The sequence below is a fragment of the Myxocyprinus asiaticus genome, chromosome 5 (genome assembly GCF_019703515.2).
Source record: "Myxocyprinus asiaticus isolate MX2 ecotype Aquarium Trade chromosome 5, UBuf_Myxa_2, whole genome shotgun sequence".
Taxonomy (NCBI): Eukaryota; Metazoa; Chordata; class Actinopteri; order Cypriniformes; family Catostomidae; genus Myxocyprinus; species Myxocyprinus asiaticus.
In genome coordinates this window covers 7,255,614-7,282,387 of record NC_059348.1, presented here as the reverse complement: position 1 = coordinate 7,282,387, position 26,774 = coordinate 7,255,614, and the positions used below count along the sequence as shown (strand labels likewise).

Sequence of the window (26,774 nt, the reverse complement as noted above, 5' to 3'; positions counted from 1 at the left end):
AAACTTGGATGTTATACATTTTGGAGGTCACATCCAAACAGCAAGATAACATTTATTTTGGAAGGAAACGGAGAAGCTAGATTGAGCACCCAGTAAACTGACAGCCTATCGCCTGAACAGGGACTTGAACCGTGGACCCTCAGATTAAAAGGCTGATACCAGCTGAGACATCCAGGCTCTCATAAGGTGTGAGACCCCCATGGAGCATAAAGACAGTCCAGCCAAAATGTGCACTTGACCTTGTTGACTAAGTTAATTTGCCATGAACTCTACAAAAAATAAGGACTGAGAGCATTGGGCTGCTCTTGGTAGGAAGGGAATGCTAAAAAAGGCTGCGATCCCTTTATGGCAGCTTGCCAAATCTTTTGTGGTCTAGAGAGCAGAGTAATTATTACTCGAATGTTATAATGAGCACACTTCAGCTTCATTTATCTAAAAGAGCACATAACAGTTCTTTGAGTGGAGCACCTTTGCATTGACACGAGACTTTCTTCTCTTGTGGAAGATAAAGCAGTAAAGTTCCAAAGCGCCAGCAGAAAGGCAACATTTCTTTGCTCTGACATGCAAGTTGTTCTACTTGATATAAAGCAGTTACTCTTGAGCTGTCCATTTAAGACCTCTAAGTCATCAGGGGGTTCCAAAGTCACAGCTCCTACCGCCTGAAATGTATGGACATTTGAACCGGGGTTGCTGCAGCCACAACAGAGTACTAATCACTGTATGATCACTGAACACCACTCTCCCTGTGCTTATATAACCTGCTCAGACCTGTCTATATATAAAAAGCCTTTGGCTTGCCTGTCTTGCAATGTACTTTTTAAAAGACTTCTGAAGCATACATGGACCACAATTCATTTCAAAATTCATAACATTGTCACAGAACTTTTTTATTAACCATCGTACTACCAAAACAAAAGGGAAGTAGCTGTACAGCAGCAGGATTCAAACTTGCACGGGGAAACCCCAATGGATTTCTAGTCCATCCCCTTAACCACTCGGCCACGACTGCTTGAAAATGGGTAAGTATAGCTTTTATCTAGCTTGTTGAATCACTACAGCCCAAGCGAAGGGCAGAACTGCTTGGTCAGGCAAAAGCTGCCAGTGTTGCTCTCAAAGCAGCACCTTTGCCAGCTTTGTCATACTTCCTTGGAGAGATTGCCACCTAGCCCTCCAGTAGCTAAAACTAAACACATCCAAAGAGCAAGAGGACATATAATTTGGAAGGAAATGGAGAAGCTAGATTGAGCACCCAGTAAACTGACAGCCTATCGCCCGAACAGGGACTTGAACCCTGGACCCTCAGATTAAAAGTCTGATGCTCTACCGGCTGAGCTATCCGGGCTCTCAGAAGGTGCGTGACCCCCCGGAACATAAAGACAGTCCAGCCAAAATGTGCACTTGACCTGTTGACTAAGTTACTTTGCCATGAACTCTACAAAAAAATAAGGACTGAGAGCATTGGGCTGCTCTTGGTAGGAAGGGAATGCTAAAAAAGGCTGCGATCCCTTTATGGCAGCTTGCCAAATCTTTTGTGGTCTAGAGAGCAGAGTAATTATTACTCGAATGTTATAATGAGCACACTTCAGCTTCATTTATCTAAAAGAGCACATAACAGTTCTTTGAGTGGAGCACCTTTGCATTGACACGAGACTTTCTTCTCTTGTGGAAGATAAAGCAGTCATGTTCCAAAGCGCCAGCAGAAAGGCAACATTTCATTGCTCTGACATGCAAGTTGTTCTACTTGATATAAAGCAGTTACTCTTGAGCTGTCTATTTAAGACCTCTAAGTCATCAGGGGGTTCCAAAGCCACAGCTCCTACCGCCTGAAATGTATGGACAACTTAAGGGATGACTTGGGCCTTTTGGAACAGTGCCCACTTCAGGCTCGAAACGAGACGCGGGTCAGCAAGTGAAATTGAAAAAAAGTATCTTGTACAAAGACACGGCCAAAGGCATAATTAATGAATCTAAGTTACACACACTCTAAACAAAGAGAATAAAGCAAAAGCAAAACAGATAGCAACCCTAGTCATCTTAACAACTCGGCCACTACTACACACTTCTGCACTACTGTACTCTTTTGGCTTGATGGGTAAAGCACAGGACACAGCAGAGCTTGAGGGAACACACACTCAGTTGAAAGGTTGGCATGAGCAAAAGTGGCAAAATGAGCTAGTTTTCTTCGTCTATTGAAAAAGACTTCCATGACACAGATTTGAACCGGGGTTGCTGCAGTCACAACAGAGCACTAATCACTGTATGATCACTGAACACCACTCTCCCTGTGCGTCCAGAGCCTGCTCAGACCTGTCTAAATATAAAAAGCCTTTGGCTTGCCTGTCTTGCAATGTACTTTTAAAAAGACTTCTGAAGCATACATGGACCACAATTCATTTCTAAATTCATAACATTGTCACAGAATATTTTTATTAACCATCGTAATCACCAAAAAAAAGGAAAGCAGCTGAACAGCAACGGCGTAGTCGGCAGGATTCGAACTTGCGCGGGGAGACCCCAATGGATTTCTAGTCCATCGCCTTAACCACTCGGCCACGACTACTTGAAAATGGGTAAGTATAGCTTTTATCTAGCTTGTTGAATCACTACAGCCCAAGCGAAGGGCAGAACTGCTTGGTCAGGCAAAAGCTGCCAGTGTTGCTCTCAAAGCAGCACCTTTGCCAGCTTTGTCATACTTCCTTGGAGCGATTGCCACCTAGCCCTCCAGTAGCTAAAACTAAATATCATAGTGATGAAACTAAACTTGGATATTATACATTTTGGAGGTCACATCCAAACAGCAAGACAACATTTATTTTGGAAGGAAACGTAGAAGTTAGATTGAGCACCCAGTAAACTGACAGCCTATCGCCTGAACAGGGACTTGAACCGTGGACCCTCAGATTAAAAGGCTGATACCAGCTGAGACATCCAGGCTCTCATAAGGTGTGAGACCCCCAGGAGCATAAAGACAGTCCAGCCAAAATGTGCACTTGACCTTGTTGACTAAGTTAATTTGCCATGAACTCTACAAAAAATAAGGACTGAGAGCATTGGGCTGCTCTTGGCAGGAAGGGAATGCTAAAAAAGGCTGCGATCCCTTTATGGCAGCTTGCCAAATCTTTTGTGGTCTAGAGAGCAGAGTAATTATTACTCGAATGTTATAATGAGCACACTTCAGCTTCATTTATCTAAAAGAGCATATAACAGTTCTTTGAGTGGAGCACCTTTGCATTGACACGAGACTGTCTTCTCTTGTGGAAGATAAAGCAGTAAAGTTCCAAAACGCCAGCAGAAAGGCAACATTTCTTTGCTCTGACATGCAAGTTGTTCTACTTGATATAAAGCAGTTACTCTTGAGCTGTCCATTTAAGACCTCTAAGTCATCAGGGGGTTCCAAAGTCACAGCTCCTACCGCCTGAAATGTATGGACATTTGAACCGGGGTTGCTGCAGCCACAACAGAGTACTAATCACTGTATGATCACTGAACACCACTCTCCCTGTGCTTATATAACCTGCTCAGACCTGTCTAAATATAAAAAGCCTTTGGCTTGCCTGTCTTGCAATGTACTTTTTAAAAGACTTCTGAAGCATACATGGACCACAATTCATTTCAAAATTCATAACATTGTCACAGAACTTTTTTATTAACCATCGTACTACCAAAACAAAAGGGAAGTAGCTGTACAGCAGCAGGATTCAAACTTGCACGGGGAAACCCCAATGGATTTCTAGTCCATCGCCTTAACCACTCGGCCACGACTGCTTGAAAATGGGTAAGTATAGCTTTTATCTAGCTTGTTGAATCACTACAGCCCAAGCGAAGGGCAGAACTGCTTGGTCAGGCAAAAGCTGCCAGTGTTGCTCTCAAAGCAGCACCTTTGCCAGCTTTGTCATACTTCCTTGGAGAGATTGCCACCTAGCCCTCCAGTAGCTAAAACTAAACACATCCAAAGAGCAAGAGGACATATAATTTGGAAGGAAATGGAGAAGCTAGATTGAGCACCCAGTAAACTGACAGCCTATCGCCCGAACAGGGACTTGAACCCTGGACCCTCAGATTAAAAGTCTGATGCTCTAGCTGAGCTATCCGGGCTCTCAGAAGGTGCGTGACCCCCCGGAACATAAAGACAGTCCAGCCAAAATGTGCACTTGACCTGTTGACTAAGTTACTTTGCCATGAACTCTACAAAAAATAAGGACTGAGAGCATTGGGCTGCTCTTGGTAGGAAGGGAATGCTAAAAAAGGCTGCGATCCCTTTATGGCAGCTTGCCAAATCTTTTGTGGTCTAGAGAGCAGAGTAATTATTACTCGAATGTTATAATGAGCACACTTCAGCTTCATTTATCTAAAAGAGCACATAACAGTTCTTTGAGTGGAGCACCTTTGCATTGACACGAGACTTTCTTCTCTTGTGGAAAATAAAGCAGTCATGTTCCAAAGCGCCAGCAGAAAGGCAACATTTCATTGCTCTGACATGCAAGTTGTTCTACTTGATATAAAGCAGTTACTCTTGAGCTGTCTATTTAAGACCTCTAAGTCATCAGGGGGTTCCAAAGCCACAGCTCCTACCGCCTGAAATGTATGGACAACTTAAGGGATGACTTGGGCCTTTTGGAACAGTGCCCACTTCAGGCTCGAAACGAGACGCGGGTCAGCAAGTGAAATTGAAAAAAAGTATCTTGTACAAAGACACGGCCAAAGGCATAATTAATGAATCTAAGTTACACACACTCTAAACAAAGAGAATAAAGCAAAAGCAAAACAGATAGCAACCCTAGTCATCTTAACAACTCGGCCACTACTACACACTTCTGCACTACTGTACTCTTTTGGCTTGATGGGTAAAGCACAGGACACAGCAGAGCTTGAGGGAACACACACTCAGTTGAAAGGTTGGCATGAGCAAAAGTGGCAAAATGAGCTAGTTTTCTTCGTCTATTGAAAAAGACTTCCATGACACAGATTTGAACCGGGGTTGCTGCAGTCACAACAGAGCACTAATCACTGTATGATCACTGAACACCACTCTCCCTGTGCATCCAGATCCTGCTCAGACCTGTCTAAATATAAAAAGCCTTTGGCTTGCCTGTCTTGCAATGTACTTTTAAAAAGACTTCTGAAGCATACATGGACCACAATTCATTTCTAAATTCATAACATTGTCACAGAACATTTTTATTAACCATCGTAATCACCAAAAAAAAGGGAAGCAGCTGAACAGCAACGGCGTAGTCGGCAGGATTCGAACTTGCGCGGGGAGACCCCAATGGATTTCTAGTCCATCGCCTTAACCACTCGGCCACGACTACTTGAAAATGGGTAAGTATAGCTTTTATCTAGCTTGTTGAATCACTACAGCCCAAGCGAAGGGCAGAACTGCTTGGTCAGGCAAAAGCTGCCAGTGTTGCTCTCAAAGCAGCACCTTTGCCAGCTTTGTCATACTTCCTTGGAGCGATTGCCACCTAGCCCTCCAGTAGCTAAAACTAAATATCATAGTGATGAAACTAAACTTGGATATTATACATTTTGGAGGTCACATCCAAACAGCAAGACAACATTTATTTTGGAAGGAAACGTAGAAGTTAGATTGAGCACCCAGTAAACTGACAGCCTATCGCCTGAACAGGGACTTGAACCGTGGACCCTCAGATTAAAAGGCTGATACCAGCTGAGACATCCAGGCTCTCATAAGGTGTGAGACCCCCTTGGAACATAAAGACAGTCCAGCCAAAATGTGCACTTGACCTTGTGACTAAGTTAATTTGCCATGAACTCTACAAAAAATAAGGACTGAGAGCAATGGGCTGCTCTTGGCAGGAAGGGAATGCTAAAAAAGGCTGCGATCCCTTTATGGCAGCTTGCCAAATCTTTTGTGGTCTAGAGAGCAGAGTAATTATTACTCGAATGTTATAATGAGCACACTTCAGCTTCATTTATCTAAAAGAGCATATAACAGTTCTTTGAGTGGAGCACCTTTGCATTGACACGAGACTGTCTTCTCTTGTGGAAGATAAAGCAGTAAAGTTCCAAAACGCCAGCAGAAAGGCAACATTTCTTTGCTCTGACATGCAAGTTGTTCTACTTGATATAAAGCAGTTACTCTTGAGCTGTCCATTTAAGACCTCTAAGTCATCAGGGGGTTCCAAAGTCACAGCTCCTACCGCCTGAAATGTATGGACATTTGAACCGGGGTTGCTGCAGCCACAACAGAGTACTAATCACTGTATGATCACTGAACACCACTCTCCCTGTGCTTATATAACCTGCTCAGACCTGTCTAAATATAAAAAGCCTTTGGCTTGCCTGTCTTGCAATGTACTTTTTAAAAGACTTCTGAAGCATACATGGACCACAATTCATTTCAAAATTCATAACATTGTCACAGAACTTTTTTATTAACCATCGTACTACCAAAACAAAAGGGAAGTAGCTGTACAGCAGCAGGATTCAAACTTGCAAGGGGAAACCCCAATTGATTTCTAGTCCATCGCCTTAACCACTCGGCCACGACTGCTTGAAAATGGGTAAGTATAGCTTTTATCTAGCTTGTTGAATCACTACAGCCCAAGCGAAGGGCAGAACTGCTTGGTCAGGCAAAAGCTGCCAGTGTTGCTCTCAAAGCAGCACCTTTGCCAGCTTTGTCATACTTCCTTGGAGAGATTGCCACCTAGCCCTCCAGTAGCTAAAACTAAACACATCCAAAGAGAAAGAGGACATATAATTTGGAAGGAAATGGAGAAGCTAGATTGAGCACCCAGTAAACTGACAGCCTATCGCCCGAACAGGGACTTGAACCCTGGACCCTCAGATTAAAAGTTTGATGAGCTATCCGGGCTCTCAGAAGGTGCGTGACCCCCCTGGAATATAAAGACAGTCCAGCCAAAATGTGCACTTGACCTGTTGACTAAGTTACTTTGCCATGAACTCTACAAAAAATAAGGACTGAGAGCATTGGGCTGCTCTTGGTAGGAAGGGAATGCTAAAAAAGGCTGCGATCCCTTTATGGCAGCTTGCCAAATCTTTTGTGGTCTAGAGAGCAGAGTAATTATTACTCGAATGTTATAATGAGCACACTTCAGCTTCATTTATCTAAAAGAGCACATAACAGTTCTTTGAGTGGAGCACCTTTGCATTGACACGAGACTTTCTTCTCTTGTGGAAGATAAAGCAGTAAAGTTCCAAAGCGCCAGCAGAAAGGCAACATTTCTTTGCTCTGACATGCAAGTTGTTCTACTTGATATAAAGCAGTTACTCTTGAGCTGTCTATTTAAGACCTCTAAGTCATCAGGGGGTTCCAAAGCCACAGCTCCTACCGCCTGAAATGTATGGACAACTTAAGGGATGACTTGGGCCTTTTGGAACAGTGCCCACTTCAGGCTCGAAACGAGACGCGGGTCAGCAAGTGAAATTGAAAAAAAGTATCTTGTACAAAGACAGGGCCAAAGGCATAATTAATGAATCTAAGTTACACACACTCTAAACAAAGAGAATAAAGCAAAAGCAAAACAGATAGCAACCCTAGTCATCTTAACAACTCGGCCACTACTACACACTTCTGCACTACTGTACTCTTTTGGCTTGATGGGTAAAGCACAGGACACAGCAGAGCTTGAGGGAACACACACTCAGTTGAAAGGTTGGCATGAGCAAAAGTGGCAAAATGAGCTAGTTTTCTTCGTCTATTGAAAAAGACTTCAACGACACAGATTTGAACCGGGGTTGCTGCAGTCACAACAGAGTACTAATCACTGTATGATCACTGAACACCACTCTCCCTGTGCATCCAGATCCTGCTCAGACCTGTCTAAATATAAAAAGCCTTTGGCTTGCCTGTCTTGCAATGTACTTTTAAAAAGACTTCTGAAGCATACATGGACCACAATTCATTTCTAAATTCATAACATTGTCACAGAACATTTTTATTAACCATGGTAATCACCAAAAAAAAGGAAAGCAGCTGAACAGCAACGGCGTAGTCGGCAGGATTCGAACTTGCGCGGGGAGACCCCAATGGATTTCTAGTCCATCGCCTTAACCACTCGGCCACGACTACTTGAAAATGGGTAAGTATAGCTTTTATCTAGCTTGTTGAATCACTACAGCCCAAGCGAAGGGCAGAACTGCTTGGTCAGGCAAAAGCTGCCAGTGTTGCTCTCAAAGCAGCACCTTTGCCAGCTTTGTCATACTTCCTTGGAGCGATTGCCACCTAGCCCTCCAGTAGCTAAAACTAAATATCATAGTGATGAAACTAAACTTGGATATTATACATTTTGGAGGTCACATCCAAACAGCAAGACAACATTTATTTTGGAAGGAAACGTAGAAGTTAGATTGAGCACCCAGTAAACTGACAGCCTATCGCCTGAACAGGGACTTGAACCGTGGACCCTCAGATTAAAAGGCTGATACCAGCTGAGACATCCAGGCTCTCATAAGGTGTGAGACCCCCAGGAGCATAAAGACAGTCCAGCCAAAATGTGCACTTGACCTTGTGACTAAGTTAATTTGCCATGAACTCTACAAAAAATAAGGACTGAGAGCATTGGGCTGCTCTTGGCAGGAAGGGAATGCTAAAAAAGGCTGCGATCCCTTTATGGCAGCTTGCCAAATCTTTTGTGGTCTAGAGAGCAGAGTAATTATTACTCGAATGTTATAATGAGCACACTTCAGCTTCATTTATCTAAAAGAGCATATAACAGTTCTTTGAGTGGAGCACCTTTGCATTGACACGAGACTGTCTTCTCTTGTGGAAGATAAAGCAGTAAAGTTCCAAAACGCCAGCAGAAAGGCAACATTTCTTTGCTCTGACATGCAAGTTGTTCTACTTGATATAAAGCAGTTACTCTTGAGCTGTCCATTTAAGACCTCTAAGTCATCAGGGGGTTCCAAAGTCACAGCTCCTACCGCCTGAAATGTATGGACATTTGAACCGGGGTTGCTGCAGCCACAACAGAGTACTAATCACTGTATGATCACTGAACACCACTCTCCCTGTGCTTATATAACCTGCTCAGACCTGTCTAAATATAAAAAGCCTTTGGCTTGCCTGTCTTGCAATGTACTTTTTAAAAGACTTCTGAAGCATACATGGACCACAATTCATTTCAAAATTCATAACATTGTCACAGAACTTTTTTATTAACCATCGTACTACCAAAACAAAAGGGAAGTAGCTGTACAGCAGCAGGATTCAAACTTGCACGGGGAAACCCCAATGGATTTCTAGTCCATCGCCTTAACCACTCGGCCACGACTGCTTGAAAATGGGTAAGTATAGCTTTTATCTAGCTTGTTGAATCACTACAGCCCAAGCGAAGGGCAGAACTGCTTGGTCAGGCAAAAGCTGCCAGTGTTGCTCTCAAAGCAGCACCTTTGCCAGCTTTGTCATACTTCCTTGGAGAGATTGCCACCTAGCCCTCCAGTAGCTAAAACTAAACACATCCAAAGAGCAAGAGGACATATAATTTGGAAGGAAATGGAGAAGCTAGATTGAGCACCCAGTAAACTGACAGCCTATCGCCCGAACAGGGACTTGAACCCTGGACCCTCAGATTAAAAGTCTGATGCTCTACCGGCTGAGCTACCCGGGCTCTCAGAAGGTGCGTGACCCCCCGGAACATAAAGACAGTCCAGCCAAAATGTGCACTTGACCTGTTGACTAAGTTACTTTGCCATGAACTCTACAAAAAAATAAGGACTGAGAGCATTGGGCTGCTCTTGGTAGGAAGGGAATGCTAAAAAAGGCTGCGATCCCTTTATGGCAGCTTGCCAAATCTTTTGTGGTCTAGAGAGCAGAGTAATTATTACTCGAATGTTATAATGAGCACACTTCAGCTTCATTTATCTAAAAGAGCACATAACAGTTCTTTGAGTGGAGCACCTTTGCATTGACACGAGACTTTCTTCTCTTGTGGAAGATAAAGCAGTCATGTTCCAAAGCGCCAGCAGAAAGGCAACATTTCATTGCTCTGACATGCAAGTTGTTCTACTTGATATAAAGCAGTTACTCTTGAGCTGTCTATTTAAGACCTCTAAGTCATCAGGGGGTTCCAAAGCCACAGCTCCTACCGCCTGAAATGTATGGACAACTTAAGGGATGACTTGGGCCTTTTGGAACAGTGCCCACTTCAGGCTCGAAACGAGACGCGGGTCAGCAAGTGAAATTGAAAAAAGTATCTTGTACAAAGACACGGCCAAAGGCATAATTAATGAATCTAAGTTACACACACTCTAAACAAAGAGAATAAAGCAAAAGCAAAACAGATAGCAACCCTAGTCATCTTAACAACTCGGCCACTACTACACACTTCTGCACTACTGTACTCTTTTGGCTTGATGGGTAAAGCACAGGACACAGCAGAGCTTGAGGGAACACACACTCAGTTGAAAGGTTGGCATGAGCAAAAGTGGCAAAATGAGCTAGTTTTCTTCGTCTATTGAAAAAGACTTCCATGACACAGATTTGAACCGGGGTTGCTGCAGTCACAACAGAGCACTAATCACTGTATGATCACTGAACACCACTCTCCCTGTGCATCCAGATCCTGCTCAGACCTGTCTAAATATAAAAAGCCTTTGGCTTGCCTGTCTTGCAATGTACTTTTAAAAAGACTTCTGAAGCATACATGGACCACAATTCATTTCTAAATTCATAACATTGTCACAGAACATTTTTATTAACCATCGTAATCACCAAAAAAAAGGAAAGCAGCTGAACAGCAACGGCGTAGTCGGCAGGATTCGAACTTGCGCGGGGAGACCCCAATGGATTTCTAGTCCATCGCCTTAACCACTCGGCCACGACTACTTGAAAATGGGTAAGTATAGCTTTTATCTAGCTTGTTGAATCACTACAGCCCAAGCGAAGGGCAGAACTGCTTGGTCAGGCAAAAGCTGCCAGTGTTGCTCTCAAAGCAGCACCTTTGCCAGCTTTGTCATACTTCCTTGGAGCGATTGCCACCTAGCCCTCCAGTAGCTAAAACTAAATATCATAGTGATGAAACTAAACTTGGATATTATACATTTTGGAGGTCACATCCAAACAGCAAGACAACATTTATTTTGGAAGGAAACGTAGAAGTTAGATTGAGCACCCAGTAAACTGACAGCCTATCGCCTGAACAGGGACTTGAACCGTGGACCCTCAGATTAAAAGGCTGATACCAGCTGAGACATCCAGGCTCTCATAAGGTGTGAGACCCCCAGGAGCATAAAGACAGTCCAGCCAAAATGTGCACTTGACCTTTTGACTAAGTTAATTTGCCATGAACTCTACAAAAAATAAGGACTGAGAGCATTGGGCTGCTCTTGGCAGGAAGGGAATGCTAAAAAAGGCTGCGATCCCTTTATGGCAGCTTGCCAAATCTTTTGTGGTCTAGAGAGCAGAGTAATTATTACTCGAATGTTATAATGAGCACACTTCAGCTTCATTTATCTAAAAGAGCATATAACAGTTCTTTGAGTGGAGCACCTTTGCATTGACACGAGACTGTCTTCTCTTGGTAAGGGAATGTAGGCAGTTCATGGGATCAAGCCCTAATTATTTAAATTGCCATTGGACTCATAGTTGGTGCAATGGATCGTACCCCTTACATGGACGCCCACTTGCCCACTAGCTTGTAGGCCATGTGCCACTTCCCCATTACTTTGGGGTAATGTTTGGTTTCCCCCTTATCTCACCGTATGGACACCTCTAGGGGAACTCTTGCGTTGTCATGGTCACTTTGGGGTCGGTCCACTGACCCCCTACTGCCCACGGGGCATTTAGTAATTTAAACAGCGTCCACAGAGCCTCTTTTTAACCACCTTACCCACTATTCTTGTAAAGGGGCTTCCTGTTGTCCACGAACTCACTTCCTGTGACCCCTTACCCACTATTCTTGTAAAGGGGCTTCCTGTTGTCCACGAACTCACTTCCTGTGACCCCTTAACCACCATTCTTCTATATGGGCTTCCTGTTGTCCACATAACCACTATTTGTCCCCTTACACACTAAATACCACTTTGGCATGCCTTTGCCCCCAGTGTGGCCCCTGATGCCATACATCACCCTACTTCGTGCCGGGCAGCGTCCAGGCGTCCCACATGCCCCCTCTAAGTGTGTTTTTATGCGTTCCTGACACAAATTATTTTTTGTTACATTTTTTAATCCATTTCATCATGGGGCACACGGTGGGGACCTGCTGTGCCCGCCCAGAGTCCTTTAAAGCCGTTTTCTGATGTTCGACCAATACTTCACCGAAATGCTTAGCACTCTTAGTATGCCTTCAAGAGTCCCATGAGGGGTCACTATTTGAAATTTGGGGTCTCTGGGACCTCTGGGCACATTGCCAGGGCACATCCCATGTGCAATTTATACCATCCATTTCTATAGGTGTTTCGTGGACACCCCTCAGAAAGCTCTAAATGACTCCAATTTGAAATATACAGCTTCTCAGGGGCCCCTTAGTAAGTGTGCAAAGTTTGAAGGCTGAATGAATTTGTTAAGAGCTTAAAAGTTATTTTTCTATAATAATTTTCTTGATTTTTTTTTTAAAGTACTTCCCAAACTCTGAGGGACAAGGCTTATTAATATGTTGTTTCTAAGGGCCCTACAATGAGGCATTCGAAGTCCCCATGTCTTAGCAGCTAATTCAAGGTGGTCCACGAAACACTTATTGAATTGCACTGCTTTAATGGTCAAGTGGGAAGTCTAGAAAAGGGGGTTCCAAAGGCCACAGGACCTTGAAATTTGAGATCCTCGACCGGCAGGGGCCCCCAAATCAGGATCTAGAATTTGGAGGCCATAGGTGCTTGCTAAGTATTAAAGCTTCTGATGAATGTGCTAATGCACATAGGCCTACAGATCAGGCTGTCTCATTGATTCCTATGACAAGCAGGGAGATCTATTGAAAATAATGAAAAATATTGTTTTTCAGCCTAGGCTTTAGTCCCATGAGTATGTCGATAAGGGGCACTCGACATACCAGCGCGTGAAATTTGGGGTCTCTGGGACCTCTGGGCACGCTGCCAGGGTGCATCCCAAGAACAATTTATTCCATTCATTTCTATAGGTGTTTCGGGAACACCCTCCAGAAAGCTCCAAATGACTCCAATTTGAAATCTATAGCTTCTCAGGGGCCCCTTAGACAGTGTGCAAAGTTTGAAGTCTGAATGACTTCGTTAAGTGCTTAATTGGCTGACTTGTGAATGAAAAGTGACAGTTATTTTTCCTTAATATTTGTCCTGATTTTTTAAAGTACTTCCCAAACTCTGAGGGACACAGCTTTTTAATATGTTGTTTCTAAGGGCCCTACGATGAAGCATTCGAAGCCCCCAGGTCTTAGCGCCTAATTTAAGGCGGTGTACGAAACACCTATGGAATTGCAATGCTTTAATGGTCAAGTGGGCCGTCAAGCAAAGGGGGTTTAGAAGGACTCAGGACCTTGAAATTTGAGATCCTCGACCGTCAGGGGCCCCCTAGTCGGGCCTTAAAATTTGGAGTGTCTAGATGCTTCCTGAGCGTACATCCAAACCCTACCCTAGTTGTCTCTAATCTAACTCAAAAGGCTCTGTCAGGCTGTGAGTGCAAGAGGCCAGTGTGTGAATCTTGCATAAACTGTCAAAAATACTTTTCCTTTTTTCCAGAGTCTCATGCTCTCGATATGTCTTTCGAGGGTCATCGGGCTACCACCGTGTAAAATTTGGGGGCTGCAGGAACTTTCTAGAAAAGTTCCACCTGCAATTTATTCCATTCATTCCTATAGGTATTTTGTGGACACCCCTCAGAAATCTCCAAATGACTCCAATTTGAAATCTAGAGCTTCTCAGGGGACCTTTAGACAGTGTGCAAAGTTTGAAGTCTGAATGTTTTCGTTAAGTGCTCAGTTGGCTGACTTGTTCACGTAAAGTGACAGTTATTTTTGTTTTAATATTTTTCTTGATTTTTTTTAAAGTGCTTCCCAAACTCTGAGGGCTTTATAATATGTTGTTACTATCAGGGGCCCCCAAATCAGGATCTAGAACTTGGAGGCCGTAGGTGCTTAATAAGTATCAAAAGGTGTTTCATGGACACCCTTCAGAAAGCTCCAAATGACTCCAATTTGAAGTCTATAGCTTCTCAGGGGTCCCTTTGTAAGTGGGCAAAGTTTGAAGTCTGAATGACTTCATTAAGTGCTTAATTGGCTGACTTGTGAATGAAAAGCGACAGTTATTTTTCCTTAATATTTTTCTTGATATTTTATAAAGTACTTTCCAATATCTGAGGGACACTAATTTTTAAATACGTTGTTTATGAGAGCACAAAGATGAAGTACTCGAAGCCCCTAGGTCTTAGCATAAAATTTAAGGTTATTTTCACCAGGTCACACAGGAAGTGCCCATACACAATTTCATTGAATGGTGGCAAATTAATTATACATTCTAAAGAGTTGTAAGTTGCATAAGTGGTTTCCATTGAGTATGTTGAGTGCTATACAGGGTGTTTTATTGATAATGTTTCATATACATGCTACTAAAGTCATATAGATGCCAGTACCAATCGACTTGGTGCCAAGTCTGTATGACATAAATGGCAATTCTTACGAGGGCCAATCAGGTTGAGGCACTTGCCGACCTCGGAGAGACGCCATTGGAAAGAGTGCCCTCGAAAATGAGGGCGTAGGACTCGGTTTCGTGCCTCTGCCACCTTCCCGACAAAGGTTGGTGCGGTCCATAGCGAAGCCCCGTACAATTTATTTGAATGCTGGCAAATATGTGGTTCATATAAATAAAGAGTGTGGCAATTTTTCCTCAAAAAATGTCTAAGTCCAAAAGAAATTTGCAGCTTATTTAATGGACACCAAATACATGGATCATGAACAATCATTTTAATGCAAACAATACAGTATTATGAGTTGTAAGTGGCATAAATGGGTTCCATTGATTATTTTGAGTAATATTCTTGATGATTTATTGATAATTTTGCATAAAAATAGCAAGAAAAGCCATATAAATGATCATCCACGAACCATGTATTTCTCACCGTTCAATTAAATTGCACGTGGGCACTTTTGTGCCGTCTTGTAGGAAGTGCCCACGTACAATTTATTTGAATAGTGGCAAATACATGGTTCATGGACTGTCATTTTTTAGCAAATTATACAATATTTTGAGATGTAAGTTGCATAAATGGGTTACATTGATTATTATGAGTGATATTCTTGATGATTTATTGATAATTTTGCATAAGAATAGCAAGAAAGCCATATAAATGACCGTCCACGAACCTTGTATTTTCCACCATTCAAATAAATTGCACATGGGTACTTTTGTCTTTTTGCTGTCTTGTAGGAAGTGCCCACATACAATTTATTTGAATGGTGGCAAATACATGGTTCGTGGACAGCCATTTTTTACCTAATTACATGTTATTTTGAGCTGCAGTTTGCATAAATGGGTTCCATTGGTTATTTTGAGTGATATACTTGTTATTTTATCGATAATATTGCATAGAAAATAGCAAGAAAAGCTTTCAAAATGTGTAGCAAATTAGCTTAAAAAGGGAATTATTTATAATTAATTATAACTGGTTATAATTAATAATATATATTTAGATTAGATCTTAGAATTAACTGTAGCAGAATCGATATTACAATTACTTGATCTGTCCGTCCAGCGAGCAGACAATATAATTATTTATCAATTCTAGGAAGATTTACTTTCCTGGCCAAGGAACAATAGCCTTCCTACTTATACAGTGCTAGCAGTAGTTTAGCATGTAGCAAGGAGCAACATTCAGTGACTTTGAATTGTGAGCGGAACACAGAGACAATCAATTGTGAATATAAAGGATTTAATAAATGAAACTATAACTAACATACAAACAAACTAAGCAAAACATACATATATAGAATGAAGGAAAGTAAGGAAAAGAGAGAGAGAGAGAGAGCAAAGAATGGCAGTATTTCAAGGGCTTTAAAACTCTCAGTTAACCACAACCTAAATGAGAATCATCAGAGGCACAATACACCTTAAAAGGGGTTCAAACTTAAACGCGCATCTAATCAGTTGTAAATGGTTACTTGCATTGGTTTGTTGCTGAATAAGAGTCTTGATGCGGTAGACGAGGTTCTCGACGATTTCTTTAGGAGTGAGTTGAAGAAGTCCACAGCAAATCCACAAAGTTACTTGAAGGTAAACACTGCCAGAAGGTTAAACTCAAGAGAGAGTTTTGGAGTGGGTTGGTCTCAAGAAGAGTTTTGAGCCATGATTAGTCTGCGCTCTGGAGTTTTGATAGTTCATTGCCGCATCCATTTTGTGGGTGGAGTGGCCAATCAGAGGCATGCATTTTGAGCGGGAGAAACATCCTTTGTCTCCGTTTATGGCCCATTCGCATTTTATTGCTGATCTGGTCCGCTAGTGCAGCTTTTAATTCAAAACATAGTAAGAATTGTTCGATGCATTTCACGATCACATGGTGTACATTATTGTGTGAGAAATAAAGGGAAGATCATTTTGATACCAAGAAGGTAACCTCCAGACGATATTAAAGCAGAGATACACTCATACACTTGAATATAGGCATTTAACGTCTAACTAATACAAGTAAAGGGTTTTAACTAAGTTAATATGATAGGGGAATATACATACAACACATGCACATAGCAGATACATTTATAACTGCTTACTATGGCCTAAATAGAGAAAATGTCTTTAGGTGTGTGTGTGACGTGTATTGGAATTACTGGAGACAGACAACTGCTCTGGTGCCTGGCACTCTGGGGGGAGTCACCTCCCTTTCTGTAGAATGTGTTTGAAGCTTGATGGAGACACTTCAGAGGAGACCTGTTTTAGCATCCTTTTGATAGTGATAAAGACCATCTGCAATTTAGCACCCATATAAATGTAAACGTGGAGACCAGGTCAGTAATTTATATGCAAATGTCAAAAGGCTAAAAGGTTTTTTTTTCAAACAAAGTTTTTTTTCAAACAAAGTGTAATTAGCCATCACTGATCTTACACAGATGTTACAGACTCCCCCTTTTTGTCTGAAGATGCTCTGAATTGAGACATCATCAGACAACAGTGGATCATGATGGTTAAATGGCAGGTGGGTGGTGAAGGCCGGATGGCAGGTGGATCATGAAGGTTAAAAGGCAGCAGTGTACCTGTTCATGGACCTTTGCACCCCGTTGACTCTGTTAAACAGGACAAAGGCAAGGATGAGTGTCAGGGTGTACCCAATTGCTGTGGCGAGGCTCGGTGCCCTCTAGGGCAAGTTCTGAACTCTGATTAGTGACAGGATAGATTGTGGGGGGTTTTCCCATCTTTTCAGAAGCAGTTCTTTGTTTGGCATAGGCCTTATGGCTTAAGTCTCGCAGCTGTTGGGTGGACATAGTCCGTGGGCAAGCCAGATCCCCCAAATGGTGACTCACTGTTGGGTGCAGGTTCCGGAGGAACAGAGTTTTGAAATTGAATTCTTCTTCCATTCCTGGCTCATTCCGTGCTCCGAAGTATGCTTGTCTGAGCCTGTTGTAGAAAGACTGCGTGGTTTCCTGTCTGCCCTGTTTAAGGTCCATGGCCGTAATCAGCCCTTGCTCTGATTCTGGATCAGAGAATTCTTTAATCAAAGCCTGCTGCAGTTGTTGGTAATCCACATTGACTGTTTCTGGCTGTCGGTCTAGAAAGCTCCGGACTTCACGGCTGGCGGTGATTCTGAGCAGGTACAGTCTGTCTCGTGTGGTAACATTGGCAACAGTTTGCAAGTGAAAATCAATGTCTTTTAAATAGTCGTGCACATCGTGGCCTCCTGCAGGGCTTGGAGTGAAAGTGGGAATGTTTCTAGCCAGCTTATCCAATTCTTTAGGTGACACACCGTGACTGGAAGACAGCCTTTGGAAAGGCTCCCACCCCCTTTCTGCTGCTGGGGGTTCTGGGATGCTGGCAGGTGATGTCTTGAGCAGTGGGCTCTCTTGTCTAGGAGGTATCAATCTACTGGTTAGGGGAAATTCTGTGGTGTGCATTTCCCTTTCAGAGTCACTTGGCAGTCTATATGAATGTGTAAGCTCTCGGTGAACTGTGTCAAGTTCTTCTTTCAAATAGTCTCTTTGTTGGGCCAGGGCACTGACTTCAGCCCGGGCACTTTGCAGGTGGCCCTCACGGGCCTTGGCCCTGGCTTCTCTTTCTTTAAGTTCAGTCTCTGCTCTCCTCAGGAGAGCCTCAGCTTGCTGGAGTTTTTTACTCAGCTCCTCTCTGGTGTTCTTTTCCTGCTGCTCTCGTCGTGCTGTATCTACACGGAGATCAGTCAGGGCGTTCTGGAGTCTCTCTACTTCCTCCTGCAGCTCTGGGTCCTTTTCGTCCGCTGTCCTGTGCTGGTGCTGAGTCTCCGAGGTTAGCTGGTCCAGTTGACTCTGAGCGCGCATCCAGTTTCTCTGAGCTTCCTCAGCCTGGAGCTTCAGCGCTGCTTCCTGTTCCCGGCGGGAGATGCTTGCTTCACTCAGCTTTGCCTGGCCGAGGAGGTTATGGGCCAGTGACCCGACGATCTTGGCCAGCTCTTTGTGGCTGTAGTCCTGTGTCGGATCGTGGGCCATCAAGGTGCTCAGGTTGTCGTCGAGCTGTTCCCGGCTCATGTTCTGCAGGTCCCCGGCGGCTTCAGGAATAAGGGTGCTAGTCAGGGCACTCAGCCAGGTCTCTAGTCGATCCCAGTGGGCATCAGGGCTGGATGATCGAGACATGTTGGCTCACTGGTGAAGAGAGAGAGGGAGAGAGAGAGAGGGAGAGAGGGGGAGGGACAGCACACAGGCCAATGCAAGTTCTTATAGCGTTAGCAGGCTACAGTTATAGTAATTTTTATGTTCTATGCTCGGTCTGTTTGATGGATACAAACAGTTAACGGAGGGTAGACTTGGCACCTGTTATCTCAGCCGTGAATGGCAAGGTGAGTCTAATTGTTGTGGGGCACCGGAAAGGATCTAACAAAAGATTGTTGACGGCGTGATCATCTAAAGACTTTGGCAGCTTGGGTCGTCAATCTATTACTCTGCTTTCTCTGATGATTCTCAAAGGTTCGGTCTCTTAGAGGTTGAGGAGAAACCTGATTTTGGGGTTTCGCTAGTTGGAAGGGTCAGTATTCTATGGGTTAGGCTTAGTGATGGATCGAGGTGATCCAGTCGGGATCCCGTGGCAGCTCACTGTGATCCGCCGTGGGGGCCACCGTCGCTTCACCAACTAAGCACTAGAGGGAGTGTTACCTATAGGTGCACACAAATGGCTAGAATACAGAGATTAATTTTACATTTAAATTCAAACACTGTTTGAACTAAATTTTAAAGTGGGTGGCTAAGGCAAGAGAGAAAGAGGCCTGTATAATACAGAATGATAACAATAATTAAAAAAAAAATTAAAAAATAAAAAAAAAAAATTTAAAATTTAAAACAAAATTTTTAAAAAAAATTTAAAATAAAAAAAATAAAATTTTAAAAGTAAAAATAAGAAAATAAAAGGAGAAGAATAAAAGTTATGATAATAAAATAAATTAAAACAAACCGAGGAAGAATTGGAATACGTTTTTCAAATGCAATGACAGGGCTAACCAAGGAAAACCAACCTACTGAGAATGGCCACAAGGTGGCGTGGGTGAGCCACCCAAGGTTCAGAGGAAAACAAAAGGGGTAGAGATGAAATTTGAGAAGTGCTAGACACTTAACTAAACTGCCCTCTAGTGTTAATCAAAGGTACTGTGATTAAATCTGAGCGCGTCTAGTGTGATTGCTCTCACTCTAGCGGCTGATTTACTGCAACGATCACAAGTACAATGCAATTTGATCCGAACCGAATTTTAGTTTGTGCAAATTAACTGCACAAAGGTGTGTGGCAGGGTTTCTTCGCTGCCTGTTACACAATAACAATTATAATAACAGGATTTCTTCGCTGTTATTACACAAGTTATCAATTATGAACGAACAGGATTTCTTCGCTGCTGTTACACAAATTATCAATTATAACAGGATTTCTTCGCTGTTATTACACAAATGATCAATTATGAACAACAGGATTTCTTCGCTGTTGTTACACAAATTGTCACTTGATCAAGGTTTTTAAAACTCTCATTTACATACCAATTAGATATGATTAGATTTGAATTAGGCACCCATTCGTACGTTAATGGTTAACCCGAAAGAGTCACGATCATCTAGTTGAATGAAATTTGCAACACAAATAACTTCAGTCTAGCGATACAATCACCTAAGGCCTTTAAAAGATGATAAGAGGAGCATCGCTCAAATCCATCTTTATCGCAATGAAGGAAGTTTTCTTCGTTCCAACAGGCGATTTTGATAATATTAAAATGTACTGTAAAGAGGTTTCTTCGTCTTTACAGAACGATTTTAATATTAGGAACTGCAGTTTACTTTTACAATTACAATTAACAGTGACTAAATGTTAGTCAAATAGAGGCTGTTAAAAATACAGTACTGGAGGTGGCTTTAACCATCCAATCAAAAGAGTGAGTCCGCGTTGCGGCTTGTCTCACTCTGAGCGCGCATAATACAAAAACACAAATAAATTGATACTGAGTTTTCTCACAAACAAAGTTTGAATGTGCCCGCATTCTCCACCATTAATATATGTAGCAAATTAGCTTAAAAAGGGAATTATTTATAATTAATTATAACTGGTTATAATTAATAATATATATTTAGATTAGATCTTAGAATTAACTGTAGCAGAATCGATATTACAATTACTTGATCTGTCCGTCCAGCGAGCAGACAATATAATTATTTATCAATTCTAGGAAGATTTACTTTCCTGGCCAAGGAACAATAGCCTTCCTACTTATACAGTGCTAGCAGTAGTTTAGCATGTAGCAAGGAGCAACATTCAGTGACTTTGAATTGTGAGCGGAACACAGAGACAATCAATTGTGAATATAAAGGATTTAATAAATGAAACTATAACTAACATACAAACAAACTAAGCAAAACATACATATATAGAATGAAGGAAAGTAAGGAAAAGAGAGAGAGAGAGAGAGCAAAGAATGGCAGTATTTCAAGGGCTTTAAAACTCTCAGTTAACCACAACCTAAATGAGAATCATCAGAGGCACAATACACCTTAAAAGGGGTTCAAACTTAAACGCGCATCTAATCAGTTGTAAATGGTTACTTGCATTGGTTTGTTGCTGAATAAGAGTCTTGATGCGGTAGACGAGGTTCTCGACGATTTCTTTAGGAGTGAGTTGAAGAAGTCCACAGCAAATCCACAAAGTTACTTGAAGGTAAACACTGCCAGAAGGTTAAACTCAAGAGAGAGTTTTGGAGTGGGTTGGTCTCAAGAAGAAGAGTTTTGAGCCATGATTAGTCTGCGCTCTGGAGTTTTGATAGTTCATTGCCGCACCCATTTTGTGGGTGGAGTGGCCAATCAGAGGCATGCATTTTGAGCGGGAGAAACATCCTTTGTCTCCGTTTATGGCCCATTCGCATTTTATTGCTGATCTGGACCGCTAGTGCAGCTTTTAATTCAAAACATAGTAAGAATTGTTCGATGCATTTCACGATCACATGGTGTACATTATTGTGTGAGAAATAAAGGGAAGATCATTTTGATACCAAGAAGGTAACCTCCAGACGATATTAAAGCAGAGATACACTCATACACTTGAATATAGGCATTTAACGTCTAACTAATACAAGTAAAGGGTTTTAACTAAGTTAATATGATAGGGGAATATACATACAACACATGCACATAGCAGATACATTTATAACTGCTTACTATGGCCTAAATAGAGAAAATGTCTTTAGGTGTGTGTGTGACGTGTATTGGAATTACTGGAGACAGACAACTGCTCTGGTGCCTGGCACTCTGGGGGGAGTCACCTCCCTTTCTGTAGAATGTGTTTGAAGCTTGATGGAGACACTTCAGAGGAGACCTGTTTTAGCATCCTTTTGATAGTGATAAAGACCATCTGCAATTTAGCACCCATATAAATGTAAACGTGGAGACCAGGTCAGTAATTTATATGCAAATGTCAAAAGGCTAAAAGGTTTTTTTTTCAAACAAAGTTTTTTTTCAAACAAAGTGTAATTAGCCATCACTGATCTTACACAGACGTTACACATGTATTTTCCAACATTCAAATTAATTGCACTTGGGCACTTCCTGTGTTTTTGCCAAGTCATACAGGAACTGCCCACATACAACTTATTTGAACTGTGGCAAATACATGGTTCGTGGACAGCCATTTTTTAGCTAATTATACATTTTAAAGAGTTGTATGCTGCATAAGTGGGTTCCAATGAGTATGTTGAGTGCTATACAGGGTGTTTTATTGATAATATTTCATATACATGCTACTAAAGTCATATAAATAAAGAGTGTGGCAATTTTTCCTCAAAAAATGTCTAAGTCCAAAAGGAAGGTACCATCTGCAGCTTATTTAATGGAATTCAAATACAGTGTTCGTGGACAGTCATTTTTTTGCGAAATATACAATATTTTGAGATGTAAGTTGCATAAATGGGTTCCATTGAGTATCTTGAGTGCTATACAGGGTGTTTTATTGATAATATTTCATATACATGCAGCTAAAGTCATATAAATAAAGAGTGTGGCAATTTTTCCTCAAAAAATGTCAAAGTCCAAAAGGAAGGTCCCATCTGCAGCTTATTTAATGGAATTCAAATACAGGGTTCATGGACAATCATTTTAATGCAAATTATACAGTATTATGAGATCTAACTTGCATAAATGGGTTTCATTGAGTTTGTGGAGTGATATTCAGGGTGTTTGATGGATAATATTGCATTCAAATAGCAAGAAAAGCCATACAAATGATCGTCCATGAACCATGTATTTGCCACCATTCAAATAAATTGCACGTGGGCACTTTTGTCTTTGCAGTCTTGAAGAAAGTGCCCACTTATAATTTATTTGAATGGTGGCAAATACATGGTTCTTGGACAGCCATTTCTTCAATAAATAAACATTTTAGAGAGTTGTTAGTTACATACATGCAATAAAAATGATATTAAAGTCATGTAGATAGGTAGATAGATTGATAGATAGATAGATAGATAGATAGATAGATAGATAGATAGCATACATACATACATACATACCTACATACATACATAGTTGACATATTGAGAATTGCACTGTTCAAAAGTGTTTAAAAATGTGTATGTTTTATAACAAAATCACAGACAGTTTCAATTTTTGCATGAAATTTTTGTACTTTCTCTGATTCTCTCAAAAGTCACACCATAGAGAGAGGAGAATGAGAAGAGCACACTGACACTGTCCCTTTGGAGCTCAAGTGCACCTGCTAGGATAAATCACCATACTTGCCTGTTGTTTCAGCACCTCCAGGGGCCTGGGGCAAGTTGTCAATGCGGTGACACACACACCCTCCTCGGTTACAGTCACTCTCACGGTCAACATGGATCAAAAGCTCATCCAGACTGCACTGACTTAGTTATTTTACACAAAATGCTTTTTATTCCAGGCACTTTGTGCTATTTTTTCATGCCCAGAGGTGTCACACAGCTCGTATAAGGTCATATACACTGTCTCCCCATTTAAATCAATTGAACCTGACCCTTTCCCCATGGACATCAATTAAATCAGAAAAAAAAAAAATTCAACATCACTTTTTTGACATCCAGGCAGTACATAGAGCTGCTTTATGCCCACCAAGGTGCACCGTCTCGGCCTCAGATGGTTCGGCGGAGGGTCTGGTTCTGACACACTCTCCCATAAATACTTACATTTTTCAACATCACTTTTTTGACATCCAGGGTGCTCGGCAACGTTTTCAAGCCGGGGACCCTCACTGTTCCCGGCTTGGGCATACGGCCAGAGGACCCAGTTACAATTTATCCCATTCAAAATTTTCGGTGGTTCGTGGACAGTCGAATTTTGAGGTTTTGAAGGGTGTATATTGTTCAGTGGGTGTCATACAGTCACCTAAATGTGATATTCAGTGAATTAACCTATCCCACACATTAAAAACAGATGTCCACCAAGTGACTATTTCAGGCAATGCAAATAAATTGCCTGTGGTCCATCCCACTTACAATCTATCTAATGGACTTAAATAGGTGTTTGGTGGACATCATTTTTATAACTCCAGGATAAAATGTATGAATCAAAATCACATTTAGATGACTCTATGATGCCCCCTGAACAGCATATACCCTGCAAAACCTCAGAATTTTACTGTCCACGAACCACCTAAAATTTTGAATGTGATAAATTTTACGTGGGACTTGCACATCTCAGCTCTGGGTTTAGATAGGAAGTTGAAACTGGTACTTCTGTGCTCATCTCAGAAAATGGACATTTAGTATATTGGTGGACTTAGAGGTAATAGACCTATACATTAATTGAAAATGGACATTTAGTATGTTGGTGGACTAGGGTTTTTACACCAATAAAATATATTGGAAATGGACCTTTAGTATGTTGGTGGACTTAGATTAAATACATCAATACAATAAATTGGAAATGGACATTTAATGTGTTGCTGGACACAGGGGTAATAGACCAATATAATACATTGGAAATGAACATTTAGTATATTGGTGGATTTAGATTAAATTCATTAATACAATACATTGGAAATGGACATTAAGTATGTTGGTGGAGACAATAAACCAATAAAATAAATTGGAAATGGACCTTTAGTATGTTGGTGGACACAGGGGTAATAGACCAGTACAATAAATTTGAAATGGACATTTAGTATGTTGGTGGATTTAGGGTAATAGACCATTATAATAAATTGAAAATGGATATTTAGTATGTCGGTGGCCACAATAGACCAATACAATAAATTGGAAATGGACCTTTAGTATGTTGGTGGACACAGGGGTAATAGACCAATATAATAAATTGGAAATGGACCATTATAATTAATTGAAAATGGACATTTTGTATGTTGGTGGACACAATAGACCAATAAAATACATTGGAAATGGATATTTAATATGTTGGTGGACACAAAAGACCAATACAATAAATTGAAAATGGACATTTAGTATGTTGGTGGACACAGGGGTAATAGACCATTATAATAAATTGAAAATGGACATTTAGTATGTTGGAGGACACAATAGACCAATACAATAATTTGGAAATGGACATTTAATATGTTGGAAGACACAATAGACCAATACAATATATTGGAAATGGACCTTTAGTATGTTGATGGACTTAGAGTGAATACATCAATATAGTAAATTGAAAATGGACATTTAGTATGTTGATGGACACAATAGACCAATACAATATATTGGAAATGGACCTTTAGTGTGTTGGTGGACTTAGATTGAATACATCAATACAATAAATTTGAAATAGACATTTAATAGGTTGGTGGACACAATAGACCAATACAATAAATTGGAAATGTACCTTTAGTATGTTCATGGACATTTGGCCCTATAGGGTTTTCGTGGTCAGCCCCCACCTTCCCCCAAAAAAGAGCCCACCTGTGGTTTATTTGAATGGAGAGGGAGCCCACTGCAATAAGCCTGAGGTGGGACGTGGTGGCGCCACCCAGCGGTCGGATGCAGGACTGCATGTAAATGCTTTCAGTTTTGAATGCTCGTAGTGCAGCCACCTTGGGGCGAAGCCGCTCGGGGACGCCTCTGGTCGCCTTCGGGGGACCCACCGGTCGTTGCGGAGCAGCGCTACGCTTCGGCAAAGATCATCTAGGGGGCTACCGAATATGCGCTCCGAGGACCTCCCGTCCTTACTACTTTCCTACTGTAAGGACTGAGATCATTGGGCTGCTCTTGGCAGGAAGGGAATGCTAAAAAAGGCTGCGATCCCTTTATGGCAGCTTGCCAAATCTTTTGTGGTCTAGAGAGCAGAGTAATTATTACTCAAATGTTATAATGAGCACACTTCAGCTTCATTTATCTAAAAGAGCACATAACAGTTCTTTGAGTGGAGCACCTTTGCATTGACACGAGACTTTCTTCTCTTGTGGAAGATAAAGCAGTCATGTTCCAAAGCGCCAGCAGAAAGGCAACATTTCATTGCTCTGATATCCATTTTTTCTACTTGATATAAAGCCGTTACTCTTGAGCTGTCTATTTAAGACCTCTAAGTCATCAGGGGGTTCCAAAGCCACAGCTCCTACCGCCTGAAATGTATGGACAACTTAAGGGATGACTTGGGCCTTTTGGAACAGTGCCCACTTCAGGCTCGAAACGAGACGCGGGTCAGCAAGTGAAATTGAAAAAAAGTATCTTGTACAAAGACACGGCCAAAGGCATAATTAATGAATCTAAGTTACACACACTCTAGACAAAGAGAATAAAGCAAAAGCAATACAGATAGCAACCCTAGTCATCTTAACAACTCGGCCACTACTACACACTTCTGCACTACTGTACTCTTTTGGCTTGATGGGTAAAGCACAGGACACAGCAGAGCTTGAGGGAACACACACTCAGTTGAAAGGTTGGCATGAGCAAAAGTGGCAAAATGAGCTAGTTTTCTTCGTCTATTGAAAAAGACTTCCATGACACAGATTTGAACCGGGGTTGCTGCAGTCACAACAGAGCACTAATCACTGTATGATCACTGAACACCACTCTCCCTGTGCTTCCAGATCCTGCTCAGACCTGTCTAAATATAAAAAGCCTTTGGCTTGCCTGTCTTGCAATGTACTTTTAAAAAGACTTCTGAAGCATACATGGCCCACAATTCATTTCTAAATTCATAACATTGTCACAGAACATTTTTATTAACCATCGTAATCACCAAAAAAAAAGGAAAGCAGCTGAACAGCAACGG

General features: G+C 41.7%; 1 protein-coding gene and 9 non-coding genes across 10 annotated transcripts; all 10 read right to left on the bottom strand.

Moving 5' to 3' along the window:
- Positions 1-1,269: 1,269 nt before the first annotated feature.
- trnak-uuu (transfer RNA lysine (anticodon UUU)) lies at positions 1,270-1,342 on the bottom strand. Its single transcript has one exon. It is a non-coding gene; the product is annotated as a tRNA-Lys (tRNA).
- Positions 1,343-2,478: 1,136 nt separating this feature from the next.
- Positions 2,479-2,560, bottom strand: trnas-aga (transfer RNA serine (anticodon AGA)). The gene has a single exon. It is a non-coding gene; the product is annotated as a tRNA-Ser (tRNA).
- Positions 2,561-3,684: 1,124 nt separating this feature from the next.
- Positions 3,685-3,765, bottom strand: trnas-aga (transfer RNA serine (anticodon AGA)). Its single transcript has one exon. It is a non-coding gene; the product is annotated as a tRNA-Ser (tRNA).
- A 260-nt stretch (positions 3,766-4,025) lies between these two features.
- trnak-uuu (transfer RNA lysine (anticodon UUU)) lies at positions 4,026-4,095 on the bottom strand. Its single transcript has one exon. It is a non-coding gene; the product is annotated as a tRNA-Lys (tRNA).
- Positions 4,096-5,230: 1,135 nt separating this feature from the next.
- Positions 5,231-5,312, bottom strand: trnas-aga (transfer RNA serine (anticodon AGA)). The gene has a single exon. It is a non-coding gene; the product is annotated as a tRNA-Ser (tRNA).
- A 2,662-nt stretch (positions 5,313-7,974) lies between these two features.
- Positions 7,975-8,056, bottom strand: trnas-aga (transfer RNA serine (anticodon AGA)). The gene has a single exon. It is a non-coding gene; the product is annotated as a tRNA-Ser (tRNA).
- A 1,123-nt stretch (positions 8,057-9,179) lies between these two features.
- On the bottom strand, positions 9,180-9,260 carry trnas-aga (transfer RNA serine (anticodon AGA)). Its single transcript has one exon. It is a non-coding gene; the product is annotated as a tRNA-Ser (tRNA).
- Positions 9,261-9,520: 260 nt separating this feature from the next.
- On the bottom strand, positions 9,521-9,593 carry trnak-uuu (transfer RNA lysine (anticodon UUU)). The gene has a single exon. It is a non-coding gene; the product is annotated as a tRNA-Lys (tRNA).
- Positions 9,594-10,728: 1,135 nt separating this feature from the next.
- Positions 10,729-10,810, bottom strand: trnas-aga (transfer RNA serine (anticodon AGA)). The gene has a single exon. It is a non-coding gene; the product is annotated as a tRNA-Ser (tRNA).
- Positions 10,811-17,162: 6,352 nt separating this feature from the next.
- Positions 17,163-18,695, bottom strand: LOC127440554 (uncharacterized). The gene has a single exon (XM_051697227.1). It carries the CDS (start codon positions 18,693-18,695, stop codon positions 17,163-17,165), a length of 1,533 nt encoding a protein of 510 aa, XP_051553187.1.
- Between the last annotated feature and the right edge of the window lie 8,079 nt (positions 18,696-26,774).

What these genes read in the sequence shown, in the direction of transcription:
- LOC127440554 (XM_051697227.1), bottom strand. Translation starts at nt 18,695, where the DNA reads ATGTCTCGATCATCCAGCCCTGATGCCCACTGGGATCGACTAGAGACC.